The 22,119-nt window shown below is 49.4% G+C and overlaps 1 protein-coding gene across 1 annotated transcript in view; it reads right to left on the bottom strand.

Annotated features, from left to right (window-relative positions):
• Positions 1-10,023: 10,023 nt before the first annotated feature.
• The window catches only part of MCM2 (minichromosome maintenance complex component 2), a 17,009-nt gene continuing 4,913 nt past the window's right edge, over positions 10,024-22,119 (bottom strand). The window contains exons 2-16 of the mRNA XM_029958337.1: positions 22,029-22,117; positions 21,260-21,435; positions 20,343-20,606; positions 19,105-19,324; positions 18,631-18,838; positions 17,802-17,936; positions 17,420-17,611; positions 16,251-16,344; positions 15,487-15,737; positions 15,022-15,148; positions 14,692-14,804; positions 14,313-14,555; positions 13,340-13,522; positions 11,965-12,120; positions 10,024-11,088 (exon numbers count right to left, since the gene is read on the bottom strand). Of these exons, the coding sequence (XP_029814197.1) occupies positions 10,978-11,088; positions 11,965-12,120; positions 13,340-13,522; positions 14,313-14,555; positions 14,692-14,804; positions 15,022-15,148; positions 15,487-15,737; positions 16,251-16,344; positions 17,420-17,611; positions 17,802-17,936; positions 18,631-18,838; positions 19,105-19,324; positions 20,343-20,606; positions 21,260-21,435; positions 22,029-22,117 (2,562 nt within the window). The 3' untranslated portion in view covers positions 10,024-10,977. The remainder of the gene's footprint in view (positions 11,089-11,964; positions 12,121-13,339; positions 13,523-14,312; positions 14,556-14,691; positions 14,805-15,021; positions 15,149-15,486; positions 15,738-16,250; positions 16,345-17,419; positions 17,612-17,801; positions 17,937-18,630; positions 18,839-19,104; positions 19,325-20,342; positions 20,607-21,259; positions 21,436-22,028; positions 22,118-22,119) is intronic.

Genomic DNA, 22,119 nt, shown 5'->3' with positions numbered 1-22,119 from the left:
GGGACGGCGGCTCCCTGTCAGCCGGCACACGGAGGTCCGGCAGGGACGGTCCCCAGACCAGAGACTCTTCACCTCTGCCTGATGACCTCTTGTCTACTGCCCATGACCCACAGGGCCACTGTGTCTCCTTCACTCCTCAGCTCCTGCCTCACTTCATCACCTGGAAAAACTTCTCCCCCCTGGGCAACTTCATTTCCCCACTTCTGGAGGCCATCTGGTCCAAGCCCCTGCTCAGGTGGATACCTACAGCAAGTTTCCCAGAACCATGACCAGATGGCTTTTGAGACTCCACAACTTCTTTGGGTAACCAGTGCCACTGCTCAGTCACCCTTACAGTAAAAAGGTGTTTCTTGATGTTCACAGGGAGCCTCTAGCACTTCAGTTTGTGCCCATTGCCTCTGGCCCTTTCACTGGACACCACTGGAAGAAGCCTGACTTCATCTTTGTTGTGCTCTCCCTTCAGGTATTTGTATATATTGATAAGATCCCCCATGAGACTTCTCCAGGCTAAAAAACAGTCACAGCTCTCAAAGCCTTTTCTCATATGGGAAATGCTCCAGTCCCTTAATCACCTTGGTGGCTCTTCGTTGGGCTCTCTACAGTATGTCCATGCCTTTCATTTACTGGGGAGCTCAGCATCACACTCCAGGTGTGGCCTCACCAGTGCCCAGTGGAGGGGCAGGATCAGCTCACTTGACCTGCTGGCCGTGATTTGCCTAATGCAGCCCTGGATACCATCAGGGCCTCTGTGGCAAAGGCACATGGCTGGCTCACATGCAATTTGGTGTCACCATGACCTCCAGGTCCTCTCCTGCCAAGCTGCTTCCCAGCTGAGTGGCCCCAGCATATGCTGGTGTGTGATATTGTTCCTCTCCAGGCACAGCCCTTTGAAAGCCTTGCTGAACTTCAGTAGGTTCCTGTCAGCCCATTTCTCCAGCCTGTCAAGGTCCCTCTAGATGGAAGGTTGACTCTGATTTGTCAGCTGCTATTCTCAGTTTTGTGTTGGGATCTTGAGCTCCACCATCTCATGGTCACTGCAGCCCAGGCTGCCTTTGAGCTTCATAGCCCAAAGAAGCCCCTCATTGCTGCTTTGTATGAGGTCCACCAGAGCATCTCTTCTTGTTGGTTCCTTTATCACTTAGGAATTTATTGTCAATACACTCCAGGATCCTCCTGGATTGCTTATGTCCTTCTGTGTTGTTGCTCCAGCAGATATTGATGTGGACTGTATCTGGCTCAGGTCTTGAGGGAGATGAACTTATTTTGTAGTTTTAAGTCCTCAAGGGGAGCAGGAGCCTTCCTCTTGGTGTCATAAGTTTCCATCCTTCACCTTCTCCAGAGACTGCACTTACCTTAAAATTAGGGATGGGCACTGCCTGCTTCTCTACCCTCACTGGGTTTGGGAGCTGTTTGAGCTGTATTGTCTCAGAGAAGATCCTGTCTTCCTTCATCTCTGGTGCTGTGCAGCTCGCTCACTTCTCCCTGTAATTCCTCCTCTTGATGCCACAGCTCCTCCAAGAGAGCACACCTTCTGCAGGACATGGGGCAGTTCTCCTGCCACCACAGAGAAGTCGCAGGCACTCACTGTATCCTGGGACTTGTAGGGCTGCATCCATTATCTGGAGCTGGGTCTGCGTTAGAGTCTCTGTCCTAGCAGAGACAGCTGCTCCCTCACCTGCTGGGAAAACCATTCCATGGTGTGTCACCACCATATCCCAGACTGTCACTATGATACTAATGCAACTGATGCCCCCTTCTTGGTGCCCTTCTGTGCAAACTGCTGTGTCTACTAAAAAAAAATAAATGTATATTGCAGCAGTTCGTGGGTTTGTGGCTCTTGGAGCGGTGCTGGTGGATAGCACAGCAAAGGAACATGCTGAATATCCCGCCGAAAATCATCATTGCAGCAACAAGGCCAACTGCTCCAATTACACTCAATTTCAAATTAAACACATCTTCAGTGGCCTGAGGGCACGACATTACTGCAAATGACTCAAGCAAGGGCTTTGTCAGACAAGTGTCCAAGAAATAAGGCTCAACAGGTCCTGTAATACCACAGCACTTGAGACAGAACATGTGCCAGCTCCCTGTGCTTCAACCCCTCTTGCCAACTGGATGGGCTGCAGCCATTCTGCTCCCCTCTCATAGTGTGGCCCCTCAAAAGAGCTGTGCAGCTCTTGGTTCATCCCCAGACAAATATTTGAGAGACCCAGTCAAGCATCACAAGACTACAAACATGACTCCAAAGGACCAAAAAATGTATCTGTCCCTTCCCACTAGGCACTTGCCTCATGTTTTCAAGCTTTCCTCAACAGCAGAGTCTTTTTCTTTGGTTTCAAAACAATTTTCTCATTACATACTCTAGGAGGGCAGGAGATGGTAAAATCCAACATTGCAAGCTCTGAGTGAGGAAACAGCCACACTGTCACGGCCTCGCCAAATGTCTTTGTGCTTGCAGTGCTTTGTACCAGGTGCCCCGTGCTCTACCTCTCCCATACACCATGTTCCTGAGACAGCAGGATGTAGGGCTGAAGGTGATCAGGATTTTGAATTCAAACATTCTTATTCCTCAGAGAAGCATTCACTAAAAATACTCCAGTCTTTTTTTTTCCCCTGTAATAAATCAAATGTATTTTTGGTTGAAGAGTGAATCTCCTGAAAGAAACGTTGACGGTATTTTTTTCTGGAAAGAACTCGCTGGTTTTCAACGACTAAAGAAAGGTGTCACGTGCCAAAGCCTGCTGAACTCTGTAATGAATCAAACAGCCAACAGAGGGTACTCAGTACTATTGATACTGACCTTTACAGTTCTACCAGACCAGCTCTGGCACACGCCACTCCTTTGTGCAGTTACCAGCCTCTTTTTGCCAGCTCCCTCCTTTCATCATCTGCTCCCCAGCAGCAGCTCCCCCCAGTGTGACAAGGGCAGGTAACAGACTGGCTGCACCCATTACCCAGCACAGCAAGGCAAAGCCAACAGGCTTGAACCAAAGTACTTGCTTTTGGCTTCTTTTAGACCACATCCTTCCAGTGCTCTGAAAGTCCTTTTTATCCCTGAATCAATGCAGCCCCCAGCCCCCACCGAGCAGGAAATGCAGCAGGAACTACCGAGCTGTCGCTTACCCATTAGATGAGATAAAAACACTTCAGTGCACTCAGATTCTAGCCCAGGCATGGCATTTAATGAATGCTCTTGTCATTTTTCACTTTGTTGCTGGTAATTTGGCTGTCTTCACATGCAGGTGGCTTACTACAAGTGGGTAACTAAAAGCCTTTCAGATCTCCTGACCCTGCCATATCCAGCTCCCAAATCTTAGAAGCTCGTGGTGCTCGCTGGATTTATTTTGACGTTATACATCAATCTCGGACTGAGCAACAAAGGGGGAGTATGAAAGGAGAAGACACATCTTAGGCAAGAAAATTAAATAAAATTAGTGGCAACATCGATCAGCCAGGTCAGCGCTGCCAGCAGAGAAGAAAACAACCAGCAGAGACGGGCAACACCAGTTCTCTTTAAAAACAGCATGAACTTAAACCCAGTACAGCCCCTGCATCTCCATTTTACGCTCCCTGGAATAGGTGCAAGTGGCTTGGCTCTCTTCTGAGGCATTGACAGCTTTATAGTCAAAAGCTTGTCATTTCTCATTTGATCTCCTCCAGCCTCCCTACCTGGTGTATATTCTCCAACGATGTTCAGAGCACTGGTAAAAGAGGCTTTACAATTGCACTAAATGCTTTTTTATAGCTGCATCAAAGCTGTTCAGAAATTTTTCTCGGTATTACCATTATCTGTGCTTTTCTGTTCTTCCCCAAAATTGTTCAATTTCACAGTTACGTCTGTTAGGCAGAATCAGAAAGCAAGCATGTATTTTAGGCTGGCAAAACTGAAAATCCTTCTGCCATCTCCCCCTGTGAGTTACTGTAACAGCTTTTGCCTTCAGGAAATTTAACCAGCTTTCCAATTTCAGTGTAAGGGTCACATTTTCTTTCAAGATGCCTGCAAACAAATACTGCTGAGGTAGAGGAATGAGGTGATAGCTAAAGGAAAGAATTTGGTGCCTAGGACTTGTCAATTAAAAAGAAACTAACCACAAAGTCTAGTCTCAACAAAAATTTATTTTGAAACTCCACTTTAAAAAAAATAGCAACACATTAACTTGAAATATGCTGGTGAGATGTTTTATTCTTCTAAATACAGCAAAATTAAACACCTACAAAGGTGAAAGTGATCTATTGCCCTTGCTCAGCAGAGCAAGAAAATAAACAATAAGCAAAACAAATAAACAGTCAGATGTTTAAGTTCTTGCAGTGTTAGAAAATGGAAGATGTCACTAGTACCAGGAAAAGGGTTTAACCTTTCTTCCCTGACACTTGTCTGGGGAGCAGAAGGTGATCTGTGCCGATTCTTAGATCAGAAGGAAAAAACCTATTCTCAGACTGTTCCCATTACCTCAATTGCTGGCTCTTTGGGACAGAGGCTGGGTGACACAGCAGGCTTGTGGCATACCATGCAATTTAACTCCATCTTCTATCAAGCTGTGCTGCCTTTTGGCATCTCATCCCTCCAGAAGAGGAAAGCTTGAAAACTCCTTATCCTGCCCAGCCCCTCCTTCCTCAGGCACAAGGAAGGATTTAACCTCTCCCTTGTTCTAGAATATGTGAATTTACTTCAGAGCCTCCGACAAGCTTTTTATAAGCTTATTTGCTGACTTAGCCTTTTTAATGCTGGGACACCGTGAAACATTTTGACTGTACCAAGCAGGGGCGGGTACCCGCTCTATTCCTGCGCAGCCCAGGCACGCAGCCATTCTCTGGGCAAAACACACAGTTCCTGCTCTCATCCAAAATCCTGCTGGGGAAGATGTATAATAAACACTTCCAATAGGAGTGACCTGGAGCAACTAATGCCTTCCAGGATAGGCTGTAATTAGAAGGGAACAGATTCTGCTCTATTTAGAGTCCAAGCAAGATTTTCTGTATCAGTTTGAGTCTTTCTTTATCTCTCTGCATCAGCTTGCTCCCCTTAGGGGAGGGCACGCTGCCCACCTGGGACACAGTGCTGCCACCAGCCCTACTTGTTTCCCATTCCCTGCTGTAAAGTGCAGAAGAACAAGCATGAGTTGTGCTTTACTTTTCCAGTTTCCACGTGCCCCTGCTGTCTCCCATCCCTGAAGGTTTACTTTTCTCTTCTCACCAAAGCAGAGCTGATTGCTACATTAATAGCCAGTCTGACAGCAAACCTCAGCGGATTCCTAGAGGGCAGAGCAAAACAGAGCTATATTGAATTTGATTAAGGGGCCAGAATAACCTTTAACAGAGCCACCTGGGGCAAGGAAGCAGACAGCTCTGCAGCTGAGAGCTCATGCAGGTTTCCTTATAGTCCAGGGGACAGGGCTCCTCACTGGAGGGGAATGGTAACCCTGTCACATTGCTCTGTTGGAGCTGGCACGCAGGGGGAGGGTTGCAGCCCTCCACTTGCACAAGGGGTCATTTCTGAGCTCCCAGCCAGGAAGGCGAAAGGACTATATTTGTTTGGGGTTATTCACATCATTTAATCTGGGCTTCTGTACAGCACAGCTTAGGGAACCCCTTTATCTCTGTGTTGAGCTCATCAACTCAGACACTAAGCAAATGCCTTTCTGGAAGGGATGAAAAACTTGCAGAAATGGAGATGTCATGAGGGCAGCAAGCCTCAGAACTTCTGAAGCCTTTGACTAGGGCAGAAGGATAAGCAGGCTAAAGCCTAGTAGAGTCAAGAGATCAGTGACAAGGCACAGAAGGTTTGGTCTTAGCTCTGCCTGTTTTAGAGATATGACCAGAGCCCAAAGAAATGACTGCTAAGCCCTTACTGTGCTGGGTTTGAGGAGCAGGGAGCTGAGTACCACAGCCAGCAAGACAGGTCCCCCATTACCCGAGGCAGATGAACGGAGCAGCTCAGAGATGGCAGCCAGATTCAACCAGGAGTCCAGATCCTTGGAGAAGCTCATGGTAATGAAGCCAGACCAACAGCAAACTGGGCGGTCAGTCTGTAGGTTAGTCAAGGTCTGCTGATGGTAAGACACCATCCAGTGACCACTTGGCAGCTCCATAACTGCAGAAGACAACAAAGGTAAAGAAGGCAGTCCACACATCACAGCCCAAAGCAGCAGGGAGTGTGACCAGGCACAGTAAACCACAAATCAATGCTTCCCACCTCAAAGCTCAGAGGGGGCCCCAGGCTGAGCTTAAATAGAGCACTAAGCCGTGGGTGTGGAGAGAGACTCAGGAGATCCTGGTCTGGATAATTACAGCCCGTTAGTACCCTCAGCACCCAGAAAACAAAAGCCTCTTTCCTTGCAAAGTAACTTGAGAAATTGGAGGGGAGTTTCTATCCCTTAACGACCAAAGTATCTTCACTGGGTAGACCCCAGAGGTGGTTTCTACCTTTCCTTGCTAAAGTGAAAAGGCTAATGTCATTTTTCGAAAAACTCCTATTTTTTTAATAGCTGGCTAAGCTGAAATGTGGGTAGATATTTTCAGAGCAGAGGGAGCAGCCTGTATCTGAAGAGGGCTGGTGTCTCTTGGCTCTGAGGAGAGCCACACACCAGCTCACGGGGACTACTGGCATTCCCACATTTGTGTTTCCATGTGCTTTGATGGGACTGAGGCTCCTCAGCATCTTTTACAAAGGACAGTTACTTTCAGATCTCCCTAAGCACTGGATCAGCCATAGAAGAAACTTGACACTGCCCCTGGTTTCCCCCCACAGCTTTGCCTCACATTTAGAGGGAAGTGACCTCCAAGATGAGCAGAAAGAAGCACAAGCCCTTCCAAGGTGCTTTTGCTTTAAAGATGCGGAGCTCAGCAGTCTGTCAAGGCTCCTCACAGATGTTTAGTTGTGGCCAAGAAGCATGCTGGATGGCTGGAGTCCTTGGCAGAGCAGTGCTCCATGATAATGGAGACATTAAATCAGTGATGGCAGCGAGAACTGTATAATAGATGCAAAATACAGCAGAAGTCTGATCCAATTTTGGCTCTGCTTTGTTAAGTAGAACAGTATTTTAGGAGACAGAAAAACACTGAAAAGTTCAGAGTGCATCCTCCATGCAGCACAGCAGGAGAGGTAGCTGTTTGCAGTGACTCACCTCTATCTGTAGACACATATCTTCTGTAAACAGATTCCCATGCTGTCTTCATAAGATGGAATTCAGGTATTCAGGTCAGTTGAGGTCCACAAGGGCAGAGCTGTAAGCACCTGAAACAGCCCTCCTGACTGAACTGCAGTTGGTTGGACTGCTCTAGGACAGGAAGGTGACACTATCCAATACAACTGCTACATCCTGAGCACACTTACACTGTGAAAGTTCTTGTGAACCAGTTTCCAGGCAGCTCGTTAGTAAACATAGAGGAGCTGGACAGAGCGGGTATCAGCCAAGGTCTGGCATGGGAGAAAGTGAAAGACTGCTGTTCCAGAAATGCTGCATATGCTAATTTTTCCAAGAGGCTTTGGCATTAATTTGAGGAAAAACACGTTGCTGAATATAGAACTTCCCCTATTCAAGGGGCATCTACCATTTGACAGGCAGGCTCAGAAACAGCCACTAGCACACTGGATACAGCCCAGGACTTCCAGATGTAGTGTGTTGGTTTATGATCACAGTAAAGGCAGAAGCTATCAAGAATCTAAACCCTGCTGGCAGGAAGGGGCTTATCTCCCCCTTTTCCCTAGATCATACATCCTGACCTGTGAGGTGGTATCTGCTGGCACCTGCTCATGTGCTGTTTTTGAGTGTGAGTGTGTATTTGCTCCATGCTGAGCTAAGGTCAAACAGTTTATTATGAGATGCAGAGAGCCCTGCTGCTTTCTCAGTGCACACAGCATATTCAAATCAAATTGGATCAGGATCAGGCCCATCATGCCCTATTCAAATCCAGATGCTCTCTGAAGCCAGCCTGACCCAGCATTTGCCAACAACCATAGCCCCAAGGGGACAACGACCACAGGAAGGGACACCACTTGGCTCCACAAAGCTCTGTCTGCTCTGCAAGGAGCACCCTCATCATCTTCCATCCAAACCCAGGCATAGCCTGCTTTGGACAGACCCCACCTCCCCCAGACTCTTGCCTTTGCCCCAGGCTGTCAGAGGCACTGTGCAGTGTTTGAATTACAGCAGTGGGAAGCCAAGTGCTCAAGCTTGGCTAAACTCAGGGTTGTCAGGGGAGCAACTCCTCGCTTCATGAGTGTGGCTTGGCTCGCTGATCTCCTGAGCCCTGCAGTAAAATCCTTGCTACGTTCAGCTGGAACATGCCTCCTGGCAAGGCAGTCCCTGCTCAGAGCAGCATCTGTTTTCACCCCTGTCTGCACCCCTGTCCAGACCAGACACCTGATGCTGTGAACAGCCAAAACTTGCTCCAGGGGACCTGAAAAGCTCAGTGGCCGTGAGAGGAGGAACATGCCTTCAGACTGGCATTAACACTCCACTGAGCAGCTGATGCCAACATTAGCAAGGGCGCAGCTGCAAGAATTCATTGCGCTGCTGGATGCTGGCAACACAACACGGTGGGAGGGCACAACTGCCTTTGTGGTGAGGATTTGGGAGGCAGAGTGAGCAAAATGACAAACAAGTGCCTCCAACAATGGCATCTCTCTGTTGCCACTGCTCCCCCTGTGTATCCAGTGAGGTGGGACCAGAGCACAGGAGGCAGGAGAAAGCTGTAGGACAAACCTGACTGGTGCCTCTCAACAGCCCTGTCCAGCAGCAGGGCAAGGAGCTGGGAAAATCAGGAGTCCAGCTCCATTCCTGTGTATTCTCTCATGGTTTGTGATGACATTTGCCCACATATTTAACTCTGTGGGTCACTACAGGCATAGCAGAGGCTTCACAAGATTGCAAGTGTTTATAAAGCATTTTGTATTTCTACAGTGTGACAGAAAGCCTCTTTCTTCTCCCACACCCAACATTCATCACAACACACCAGTTTGGGCCAGCACCTTCCCTGGTAAGGTGTGTGGGTTCCCACGGAGCTGGGCACAGTGTGCATGTGCTGGCAGCTGCTCTCCCCATGTCTCTGCCCATGGCCTCTGGCATTAGCAGGTGAGGAGCTAACAGCTCTGTGTCCAGCCCTGAGGAACCACATTGGACCACACCAGGCAGTTTCAGGCACACAGTAGCTCAGCCATCCCCAGTGCAGACCTGACCCAGGCACATATTCAAGGGCAAAGGGCTCAATCAGGCAGGGAGGGAATGCCAGGCAAGTGTCTCTATGGGCTGCCCGCAGAAAGCCCTGGTAGACACAGACCCAGTGGGAAGAGAAGAAAACAGCCAAAACAGTTAAACAAATACACAGGAGGGAGCTGGCAGACAGAAAAGGCAACACGCCGAGCCAGTTTCAGGCTGAGAGTCATGTGCTCAGCCCCCAGCAGGGTTCAAGCACTGCTGGCTCCCAATAACCACCAGGCTGAGAGGACACACACGCACGCACATCACTGTGACAAACCCCACGGTGTCGGTGTCAGCAGCCAGGGACATGTCTGCTTGGCCAGCACAGAACTGCAGTAGCCAGCTGAGAAATTCCCTCGAGCTCAGGCTGGAGGCTGGAGATGCCTTACAGTCCAGCAGCTCTGGCCAGGGAAAGCACATTCGCTGCAGACCTCAGCTGCACCTTGCCCAGACTGGAATCCAAGTGGCAGCCAAGACATGAGATCAAGGCTGTCTAACCCAAGTGTGCATACAGAAGGGAGGTGGGAAATACATACTGTTATAGGATAGTCTGTATCTTGGGATACAGACATAAGACAGGAAAAGAGACACTGTAGGCAGGCCTTTGGTGGGAAAGGCAACGTTCATGACACTGTCCTGTGGGCAACTGTCTCCTGGGCACTGTCAGTTCCTACTAACTTGAAGCACAAATATGGGATGTGTCTGTACCCAAACTCAATTCCACAAACTGCAGAACAGCTGTTCCACCATGCAAGTTGCTTGTTTATACTTTTGCTTTCCCCCTTGGCTGCAGGAGTTCCCAAAAGAGAAGGAAACACAGAAGTATTGAAAAAAATTTATTTAAAACACATACAGCAAGAAAATTGCATAAGAATACTGAGCCCATCCTGTCCTCCCTGAAAACATCCAGCTCAGGGCTCCTCCTCCATTGTTACGCCCAAAACCATCACTATGGGTTCTTCACCCTTAAGAAACAGGTGTGAGAGAGGGTGGTTTAGGTGCCAAAGGTAGCACTTTGATCCAGCATAAATTGACATCTGCTGACACCTGCACAGAGATAACACCCAGTCAGGCAAGGGAAGCCTCTTTGCTGGGGCTTCTGGACATTCCCCAGCACGTACAGAAGGAGTTTTCACTGCCCACACAGATCACCACTAATATCAGAAATAGTTACGCTTTGCTTCAGTTCTCATCTTCCTCTGCCTCCCCACTCCTCCCCTGCAGAAACCAAGCACAAGGTCAGCCCATGTGGGCACCTGGGGAAATGTCAAGTGTCAGGCACAAGGGCCTGGAGCAGAGAGGCTAGCTGGTTCATGGAGAGTTGAAAGCAGTCTCAATTATCACCCATCAGGCTGTACAGTTGCCAGAGATGGGAACAGAGAATCCCTGAGGGTGCTTGTAATCCAAGGGGTGTGGATAATGCTTTTCAAATGCTCCCACTCGGTCCCTCCTGTAGAGGAGCCCGTAACAACTAGTGACAAACAAACAGCAAACATGCCATGTATACGGCCAGCAATTCTCTCCCTGCTGTGCTTAGCTACAAGGCAAAATAGTGAACCAAGTTGCTAAACAGACTTGACTGGGCATTTAACTACTTAATTCTGTTCTATTTACAAGGTCTTCAGCAGCTCAGCACTCTCTTAATCCATAAGGCACAAAGCAAGCAAGAGAATGTGCAGTCTAGTCCCTCCGGCTCAGGATCTCCATAGCATTCCTGGAGGGCTGGAAGACAGAGGTCTCATCTCACAGAAGCACGTGGCAGACTCTGCTGCCAGCCTCAAAACTGCTGGACAATCAGCTTCCGCTTCACATCCCGGCTGAACCTGTTCATCTTGAACACTTCACTGTCAAAGAAGGCTGAGAGGTTGTGGATGTTGATCTGACGAGCCTGGGAGGGGGAATAGGAGGGAGGGGAGAGGTAAATGTTTATTTAATAAAAATAAGAACCATGTGGTTTTCCATAGCAAAGGCTGCATAAAATTTGACAGTCAGCAATCTCTGCTCTGCTCAGCAGGAACCAGAACTGCAGTAGCAGGGGAGACTGCAGGTCAGGAGGAAGGAGCATTGGCAGAGCTGAGCTGAGCAAAGAAAAGATGCTGGCTCAGCATCTGCCTGCTCTCAGCTCGTCCTTTTACTCCCACTATAGCTAGAATGTAACTCCTATCCAAAAGTGCCCCCAGTACCTCACCCAGCGTAAGAGTTTTGCAAGAGATCCCTGACTGGGGGTGGTCACACCAGCAGCACCTAGTTGTGGTTTTGGAAGTAGGTACTCTGCACATTCCATGCAAGGAACAGAAAAGCAGCAACCCAGGAGTCAAACACTGCTTTAGTGCCAAGCAAGGTCAATACTTTGCACAGAAAGGCCGAGTCAGGAGTGCAGTCTTTGGACCGGGATAAGGATGCATTAAGGAGAAGGTGAGCAAGCCCCAGGAGGGATTGGAAAATTCATACAGAGATTTTTCTGCTTTTTGCTTCTTCAAATGCAGATGCCAGGGAACTTGAGTTGTCATTCACCTGCAAAGCACCATGCTGCAGGATTTATCACTCCAACTCCAAAGTTTTACAAGGGTGTATGAGAACAGAGGGGGAAGAATATGGTGCTTCCAGACAAGAGAGGATGCTGGGTTAAATTGATCAACACCAGTCTTTTTTTTGATATCACAATGCAGGAAAAGAAGTAACAAGTCTGAGAGCACCTCTGGTTCTGAGGCTGCAGAGAGAGATCATGAACCAACCCCAGAGGCAGCTTGTTATATGCCCGTACCTTGTCCACCAGGTCCTTCTCTGGGACCTCTATGGTGTCTTGCTGGGCTCCATAGCGGTTTCTCTGGTACATCACTTGCTCTGCAACCAGCTGCTTCAGGATGAACAGCAGCAGCTCATTGTTGTCTCTCTTGAATGAAAGGTAGCGGGAGAATGTCTGGGAGGAAGGATGAGGTGAGCCATGAGGACCAGGAACAGAGTGATGCACTGCAGTCTCCCATGCCCAACGCCAACCAACCCCCTCCTCCCACAGAGCACAAGGGGAACCAAATGACACTGCTGTCACCTGTGCCCTTAGTGTTTCTCAAGTGACATTGGCCTTGACAAGGTGGCATGTGCAGGTGGCAGCTCTCCGACAGCCACGACACTCCTCTGCTGACTGCTCTTATTTCCATCTGAAATCTCTGGGGGCACGCTGGTGCCTCTTGGGGGCCAGAAGTGCACTGCTGTGGAGGTGTGCTGCCCACAGGGACACAGCTGTGGGAGGGCTGGTCCTGAGGAAAGCACAGAGCAGCTTCCCTTAACCCAGACTGCCCTGGGTCTCCCCAGCAGACGCTCACACTTGGCTGGTTGTTTGCGGCCAAAGAGAGAGGCCACGAGTCGTCCAGACAGAGGGCAGACACTCAACAGTGGATAAATGCCAGGCTGTGGCCAGCCAAGAGCTGTTCAGAGCCAGGCCCTGCTACTCAGAGAAAAGGGCAGACTGCACACTAAACCACAGTGAGTGCTGCCCCGTGGCTAAATGTCCCCTGAGGACCCTACTAAAATGTGCAGAAACCAAGTGCCTGCTCAGCTCAATCACCTGATGGCAGCAGCAGTGGGAGCCCTGTGCCAAAATATCAGGGAAGGTGTAAAAAAAGAAGATATACGGCAGTGCTTTCAATACAGAGGTTCGGGGTACACTTCCTTCTCAGGCCCAACAAAAACATTGCCCCACCTGAGTCTAATGACCAGCAGTAATGGAACAGTGCCTTGTTTGGGGTCCCTCAGAGGCACCCAGCTTGAGCTGTTATTTTGTTATTGCACCATGATGAAATTATTTTAAGGATCCAGACATCTGAGACTCTGCTATGGGAAACCTGGGATTGAGCTGCTAAGGAAACCTTGTGTGTGTGAGTGTGGGGTGTGTAGGTGCAAAGGGGCCTTGGTCCCAGCTTAGGTGGTGCAAGTGTGACTGCCAGAGTGGCTCCTGGATGGTCAGGCAAGGAGCTTAACACTTCAGACCCACAGTACTCTGTTTACACGGACTCAGCACCTGGCTCTATGGGACAGAGCATGGAAAAGCCTCTTCCCAAAGCCAGGGCAGTGCAAGGAGGCTGCACTTGAACCTGGGGGTCTGGGGTGCAGCTCCAGCACCTGGCTCAGCCGGTGCCCACCTTGCGCATGCTCCGCATGACGCTGAACTTCTGCGTGTCGATGAAGCTCTCCAGCATCACCCGGATGGCCATGTTGACATCGTCCTCCACCACGTAGTCCCGCAGGTGCATGCGGGCGTGAGCCTCGGCCATGCGGATCATGGACTCGATGTGCCGCACCGTGATGGGGATGCTGCCGGTCGCCTGAGGGCAGAGAGAAGGAGGCAACACCTTACTGGAGGATACAAGACACAGGGCAAGACAGGTGGCTTCTGGCCCAGGATCCCACTCCTTTCACACTGCAGGAAGCTGCTCTGGGCCTCTGACAGGGACTCAGGCTAAGGAGGCTCTGCCACCTGCTGGCACAGCCACAGAGCCTGGCACAGACTATTCATCTGAATTCAGCACAGTGCGAGGGGGTGCTGTGGGGTCACTCTTTGCCACTGTTTGGGGCCTTTCCAGGATCAGCAAACCAGTTTTCTCCAGCAACTTTTTGGAGGAATGAAGGAAACAAAAATCCAATTAAAAAAGAAAAGCTATAGTTTTCCCAAGCTCCAAAAATCTCCCTCTGACCTCAACAAATTTCTCTCTTCCACTTGAAAAGCATGAAATGAGCCTGAGAGATCCCACAGACAAAAGAGAAGGGCATTTCTACAGAGAATGGCTCCCTTTAAAGTAGCATATGGGTTTGAGTGAATGCAAATGTCTCCTGTGGGCCTGCCAGACTGGGTGACAACAAGAGGACTTCGCCATGGCAGGCACTATACATGTGTCCAGCTCATCAGTCCACACATCACCAACAGGCGAGACTCTGCATTTAGATGAAGAATCATCTGTTCAGCAGACACTGCAGGATCTGCCTGTCTCTCACAAAACAGTGGCACAGACTTTTGTGATGGGAAAGGCAAGAATGTGTCAACATATGCTGGAGCAGTCTCAGGCTGATTTGCAGACTAGATACATGTTTCTTCCCCCCTTTCCTCAGTATTCTCACCATGGACTCCTTTCTGAGGTCACTGTACATCCTGGCCACCTTGTCCTGGTCCATCTGGTTGAGTTTGGGGTGGACTTTCTCTTTGGCATAGATGATGTATTTCCTCAGGATCTCTTGAGGAATGGGTTCAACCCCGTACGTGTTGGGAAGAATGACCTCATCAGCATCCCCATTCACTGCCTCCTTGCTACCCGGGTGGTGCTTGACGTGGCTGCCAACAACGAACCGGGCAAGCATTTCATCCTACAAGAGAGGAGTAGACTAACAGACACTGAACACACTCACTGGACAGAAAAACCTCAACGGGCAACTGCAGCTGAGCATCCCAACAGCAGCACTGCAAGCCCAGCCAAGCTCAGATTCACAGCACAGCCTGTACCTGCACAGGGTCCACTGTGTCTCTCACCACGCACAGGATATCGAATCGAGAGATGATGGGCTCTGTCAGGTCCACGTTCTCTGAGAATGTTAATGACGGGTCGTATCGCCCACCTGGAGCACAGAGACAACCCAAGTCAAACACGGGCACCAAGGCTGAAGCTCTGGAGCAAGCACAGACCTTCAGCACTTTACTCAACTCTACTGCTCACTTGATCACTGCTCCAGACGGAAGGAATCACACAGAGGGAAGGGAAGCTCTGCCACAGTTCTCGTGACCGTGGATTGACACCGGAAGCCTGATATGATCCTGTAGACTCTCAGCACTTACCTATGGGATTGGCAGCAGCAATGACAGTGCAGCGAGCTTGCAAGGACGTGACAATGCCTGCTTTGGAGATGGAAATGCTTTGCTGTTCCATGGCTTCGTGGATGCTGGTCCTGTCCTGATCATTCATCTGCAGGAAAGCAAGAGTGACTCAGAGTGAATCTGTGTCTACACCCCTTTGCCCAACACACCAAGGGGAATCAGCTCCTGATGCTCTGAAAAGGCAGCAAGAGTGACTCAGAGTGAATCTGTGTCTACACCCCTTTGCCCAACACACCAAGGGGAATCAGCTCCCAGTGCTCTGAACAGGCAGCAAACTGCACTATGGACCAGCAAGGGCCTGAGCAAACTGCAGGAACCTTGGTCAGCTGGGTGATGGCCCCAGGACTTACGCTGTGTCCTCACTGCAGAGGTTATATCTGGTGCCTTCACAACTAATCCCTCCCAGAGAGAGGAAGCTGGGCTCACCTTGTCGAATTCATCGATCAGGCAGACACCTCTGTCAGCCAGCACGAGGGCTCCTGCCTCCAAAGTCCACTCCTTGCTGACTGGGTGCCGCTGGACATAGGCTGTGAGGCCCACGGCAGAAGCACCCTGGCCAGTGGTGAAAATTGCTCTGCTCGAGGCCTTCTCTATGTATTTAAGAAACTGGGATTTCGCAGTACCGGGATCTCCACACAGAAGCACATTGATGTCACCACGGACTTTGTGTTTGCCACCTACAAAAGCCATGGGAAAGCCATGTTGGCAGCTGAGTGCATGGCTTGACAGCAACCCTGCCCTGAGCACCACAAAGCTGAAGGGAGGGCAACCAGCAGGCAGTACAACCAGTTTACAGGGAAGTTGAGGGAAAAGGAAAGTCAGCTTTGTAAAACAGACTTTCTAACCCTGCTCCCTGCTGAATACATCCTCCTCGGAAGATTATAACAGATCAGGGTGCCAAAAGGTCTAACCTCTGAAGGGGTATCGAACATGATGCCCCCTAGAGGAGGGGTAAAAACTTGCCCAAGTTTGCAGCAGGAGCTATTTTCAGTCCTACCATTTCTACTGTCACAACAAGTTTTCAGTGTGATAAAAGCAACCATTTCAATCGCAGATATCCCTCATCTGCTACCTTGTCTGTCACCAAGCCATTCAGACAACTGTAATCACTCTCATTGCAACAGCACAGACAAACTCAGATCCATCTGCCCTCCCCTGAGTGAGGCTCGAGTGATACAGGTGACACTCACCTGGATTTTTGGGCTCTCCACCGAAGAGAGCCAAAGCCAAGCCCCTCTTGATATCTTCATGTCCATAAATAGATGGAGCAATGCTGGCAAAAATCTGAAAGGAAAGCCAGATGAGTTGTCCATTTCCCATTCTGGGCAGAATCTTGCATGAAAATCAGCAAGGTGCCACATCTAAAGCCACTCTTAAAGTACTGCTCTCTCCAAAGAGTATTTTATTATCCAGGGTGTCTGGGCTTTTTCAAAGGTAACTACCCACCCAGTGTCCCCTAAAGGAGCTTCACAAAAATGGTGCTGTTGGAGCATGGCAGATTATTTAGTCTGGTGCTGGAAGCTGCTGCCACTGCCTCCACAACCCTGTTGTGCACAACACACATCACAGTGGCTTTTATCAGCTGCTGTGAAGCTGGAGACCTTGATCAGAGGCTTACTCACTGCACATGATAGTAGTTGAATGGGCTATGCCACACATGAATTGTCATCATGGTCAGATACTAAGGAAAACTGGCTTATTTTCTCAAGAGTATTCTGAAAATAACCAGGTGCTGGAGAATACTCATGTCAAAACAGTCCTGGCTCAACTGAAGCTTCTGCATCCACTACAACAGCTGTTACTATAAGAACAGCACATCTAAGGCAACAGAACAGAGTCTCCCATTACAGAGTTTAAACCTGACCCAAGTAAGGTTGAACATGCACCAATCCAGGAGCTTTGTTCTTTCAAGTATTGGGTTCAGGCCTTAGCATACAGATGAAACAAAGCTAAGATCTCTACCAGAGCTTAAAGTAAGTAATAACACTCTCTTAGGGGGATTGGAGACGCAGTCATTGGCCTCTCAGAATACTTCCCCTGCTTTGCTTTCAAGATACAGGGAGAGAAAACTGATCAGATACAAGCAGTGTGAGTGTCTCTCTCCCATCTTCCAGTCCTGTTGGGATGTAGAAGGTTCAGAGAAGGAAGGGGAGAAACAGAAAATTTGACCTCCGAAAGCACAAAGAAACTTTCTTATTTAGTTCCATCCTATAACTGACTCTCATCGACAGCTGTCTGAGAGCTACAGAAGACCATTCAGAGGGAACTGGGATTTCTAAAGATTCCTTTAACCACTCTTTGGCCAGCTGACACAGCAAGCTGTCAAAAGGAAAAGAAGGGATCTCTGAAGCTGACCCACCTTCTCCCCAATTTGCTCGTCCTTGGACAGACCCACAATCACTTTCACGTCTTCATCAGTCAGTTCTCCAACAGCCAGCTTGTTGTCCTTCTTGGCAATGTGGTTGGCCAGGATCACAGTGGCAAACACTGGGAACCCATTGGCAGTGTTCAAGGAGCCATCATAGTTGTTGTGGTAGATCCCTGTGAGCTCCTGGGAAGCAGGAAACGCTGTGTCAGTGTCTGCACAATATAACGCAGCCCCTTCTCCATTTTAAGATAAGTGGCTGCCCAAATGCATCCAAGGACAATCCCTCCCCACATCCCCACAGATGTTCCGGTGATGTCACTGTCAGAATTTAAAAGTGCTCTGTGCTCACCCCACACTTGAACAATGTACTCACAATCTCATCCCCTGGCCTGCAACTGTCCACCAGATCAGCGAGGAGAATGGCATCCTTGGAGCGTGGCAGCCTGCCAGCAGCTACCTTCCCAGGGCTCTCCTGGATCTTGATGCGCTGATAGTTCTGATAGACCGTCTGCAGAACAGAACAGAAGTTACCCAGCAGGTCTGGCAGCCATCAGCACAGCTGATGCTTTTCATCTCACCAGAGAATGTCCATTCAAAGACTTACTATACTTTGGTTAGAAAACTAAGGGCATGGGAGGATGGGGGTTGTGAGGAGCAATTCCAGGATACAACAGACAACAGTGGGGATGGGAAAGCACTTTGCCGCATCTCACCGCTGTGTTTCAGCCTCCACAGTGTTTGTCCACCCAAATGCTGGACCAGTTCCTGGGAGGAGAATGCTTCACTGGTGATGGTTAAAGGTGTCAAAGCAAAGAATGGCAGTCAGAAGCTCTACATTAATGATTTTGCTACTGTCTTCTGGTTTCCTAAGCTGACAGTTCAGGACACACTGACCTAACTTAGGAAGGAGGAGAGCTGGGCAGTCTGTGTCTGCATTTCTAAAATATGGATAAGTCACTGTGTACCACAGAGATGACTGTGGCAAAAGATTCAATCCAAACACAACGTGACAGTAACTTACTTCTGGCTGCTAAACTGAGTACATTCAGGTCAAGACCTCAAATAGACAAGAGCTATCTTCACAGACCCCTCTCCCTACACCAAACTGTTCAAAGGGTGGGAACCAAGGCAGGGCTGGGAGGAACAGGCAGTGAAGCAGGACAAGTAGCCAGGCCCATCCAGGCAAGCACATCATCTCTTACCTCTTCCATGTTGATTTCAAAGGGGCCAAGAGACTGACACTCTGGACAGGAGCCAGGTTTCACCTCCTGGTTCTGGGACTGGAAAAAGGGTCCCAGGATGAAGCGGCACTTGCTGCAGTTGTATTTGACCATGCTGAGCTGAGGCAGGACCCCTGTGCAACTTGTCACCACCCCGCTGGTCCGGATCAACTGATTCAGGTGCAGTTGCCTGAGGAAAGAGAGGACACTGATGCCCTGGATGCAGGGCACAGAAGGCAAAACACCCTACAGAAATACTCTTGCTACAAAGCACAAGTTTTCTACCAATGTTTGTGTTTTATCTTGGAAGTTCATCCTTAATATGACTTTTTTCCTGTGATAACTTCAGTCATCCTGTCAGATTTACCCAGAGGTTTAGCTCACAGGTGAGCCCTCTCAAGCCCCTCAAAGCCTGCTGCAGGCCCCACAGCCACTGCTGGTAATTCTGCTGCTTACCTGAGTGACCGCAGCTCTTCCACCAGAGGGAGGTGGGAGATGCGGACATGGATCTCCTGAGCAATACGATCATATTTGGGGTACATGGCCAACACCACTTCCTTGGCTGCCTCATCAAAGATCTTCAGCATTTCTGCTGGGGCCTCAGGCAGAAAGTAGGCAAGGACATGTTCCTGGGCTGCCAGATCCTCGTAGTTCACCACCAGACTCTCTCTGTTCTCTTAAGAAAAAGATGGGGTGAATTATAATTTCTGCCTGCTCACTCAAGGAGTTTGCAAAGGACAGCCAGAACAGACAAGCCTGTATCCTGCAGGCTGCAATGTCTGCACCTTCCCTGAAAAATGTTTCAAAGTCAACAATTTGAAAATGGGTGGAAAACTCTTTCAAACTGATTTCTCTAAAAAATTCTTCATCAGTACCAAGCTTGTGATTGTTTCTCTCTAGTTCTGCACAGATACTTCCCCGGCTCAATGTTCCTGAGATTCAAAAGCCTCAGCCCGACACACAACTCTCTCAGAGACCTCCAGGAAACCAAAGCTAATAGGAGAGACATTATGTGTGCTGAATGGCTGGCAAAAAACCTCCTGTGTCTCATGTTCATAGAAAGGGATGAGACAAATGCCTTTTATTTCCTAGCTGTATAAAACTGATCCTGTTCCATGGCTCAAGCTTCTGCTCAATATAAAGAAGAAATACAACAAGTACAGTTACATGAGCTGTTCCTAGATGTGACAATTTCTGCTTTTAAAATTAATCAATGACAGCTTTAATGACTGCTTCTTCTGGCAGTGCCTAGTCAGAATACAAGGCTGCAACACTGACACGGTTTCCAAAGTCACAAGCTCTATTTGTGTCCCCTTGCTGGATAATCCACTCTCCAGTGTGAGAAAGTTAGTGGCGCAGACAGCAAGCAATTGTTGTCTCTTTCAGATCACAAACTTGCAGACCACTGTCTGCTGCCCCACATATTCTTTTGCTAGCATTTCTACAATATGAATATTAATGAGCAGCAGATGCCAGGGGCCTTCTAATTAGTCAGCCAGAATCAAAGAAGATAGTAGACATGTTTCCATTATTCATTTATCTCCATCAGCATGAGACTTTCTTAAAGTGCTGACTCGATGTCTGGAACAAAGAAGGCAGGCAGAAAAAAAAAATCCACCTCTGGACTGAATCGCCACAAAGTACTGTGACCCACATAAAGAGGAGACAGAGAGCCTCTAATCACCCAGCCCTACCTTTACACATGTCACTGATCCTCTCCTTGAAGACATTGTGCCCATGGTCATCCACATGAGTCTTCAGGAAGTTCTTGAAGCGGTGGTAGATCTCAAGGCGGGGAGCTGCCATGGAAACCCACTCCCGCACTGAATGTCCTTTCATGTCTTCCAGGTTCTCAATGCTCTCAATCATGTCCTCATCCTCCTCTTCCATGCCTTCGGCAGCCCGTTCTGCCAGCCGCCTCTTCCGCGAGGGACGGTCTTCATCTTCATCATCACTGTCTAAGGGTTGGGAGGAAAAACCGCTGAAGAGCTGGGATTCCCATTCCCACTCTTTGGGTTAGTCACAGTCAGATTACACGGGCTGTGGAAGCAAATAGGTCAGAGCCTGGGATACAAACCAAGAGACATCCCGGGCCCAGCCTAAATCCAGTTCTATTCCAGCTCCTACATCTTCCACAACACAGCTAAAGACTTTAGGAGTGTGAATAGTTAGATTTGTATGCACAAGCAAACATTCACGTCCATTACCGCACTGAATGGACAGAAACAGAAACACAAGAGACAGGCTTCTAAGTGCATCAAAGGCCCCCCCATTCAGCCCACAAAAGTCTCTACAGGAACAACACCAGCAACAAACCCTATAGCATATACTTGGTAGAATCCCAACCCTTTGATATTGGCCGAGGATCCTGACTTTGTTTCAGTGATAACACAGACGAACACACCAAATGAGTTCCTAGGAAGCCCAAATGAAAGGGATCATGCACTGGTGAATCCAGCCAAGCCCACAGCCAGTGATTTCACAGGGAGCCCAAATACAGCAGAGCTCTAGAGACCTCCCTGCAAACCTGAGGGTGAGAGTCCACCCAGACCAGGTAACAGTCAACCACAGGAGGATCAGCAGCCCCCCTGGTACAGCTCGTTCCACCTACCGTAGAGCAGCCCCCTCCTCATGCGGCCCATGCCCTGCTCCAGCTCCCGGTCCCGCTGCCTCATCACTCGCTCTGCAGCCTCCCGCTGGCTGGCAGTCAGCTCCTCCACGTCCTCATCATCCAGGGCCAGGCCCTCTGCCTCGTACACATCCAGCTCGGGGATGGGGCGGTAGTCCCTAGGACACACACAGAGCTTGGAATCAGGCCAGGAAAGCCCTTCTCCAGCCCTTCTCTGGCTCCTGCTGGGCAGGTGTCAGGACAGTTGGTCTGCAGCAAGACAAAAGCGTTAAGCAGGAAGGCACTTCACAATGGATGATGTCCTGCAGCAAAGGGCTCCAGCAGCACTGATACAAATGCCAAGGCTCCAGAATCATGGTTAGGAATGCCAGCATTCAAGCTTTTGTAAAGTTCCTCAGCTTGTCCACAGGCCTGGCAGTAAAAAAAGCATCAAAATTTATGCCTGCAAGAGTAAAGAACTGGGGTGAATGAACATCATGCATCCAGGGAGATCCTGGTTTACCCACTCTGGACCATGATGACACTTTGCTCCCAGTTTTGCTCAGTTCTCCCAGGACTCAAACGACAACATGCCCCGACCTCTGCTCACTGTGCAGCAGCTCTTCAGCCCTCTCACCCCACCTACGAGCACACAGAGGGACCCCACCACGGCTGAGAGACCCCTCCACGTCGCTGGCTGCACTGACGGTGCCCAGCACCCCATCCACGGACACAACCCTCGGCAGAAGCTGGCTCCAACCGCTTTCCTTACCTTTCCATCCCTTCCCCGATGAGCTCTTCCCCTTCTTCCTCCTCCTCTTCGGGGAGCCCCCCGGTGCCCAGGAGCCCTTCGGACTCATCCT

The sequence above is a fragment of the Manacus vitellinus genome, unplaced genomic scaffold (assembly GCF_001715985.3).
Source record: "Manacus vitellinus isolate BGI_N305 unplaced genomic scaffold, ASM171598v3 scaffold_14_pilon, whole genome shotgun sequence".
Lineage (NCBI taxonomy): Eukaryota > Metazoa > Chordata > Aves > Passeriformes > Pipridae > Manacus > Manacus vitellinus.
Note: the sequence above shows the minus strand (reverse complement) of the source record. Positions and strands in the feature narration are given on the sequence as shown.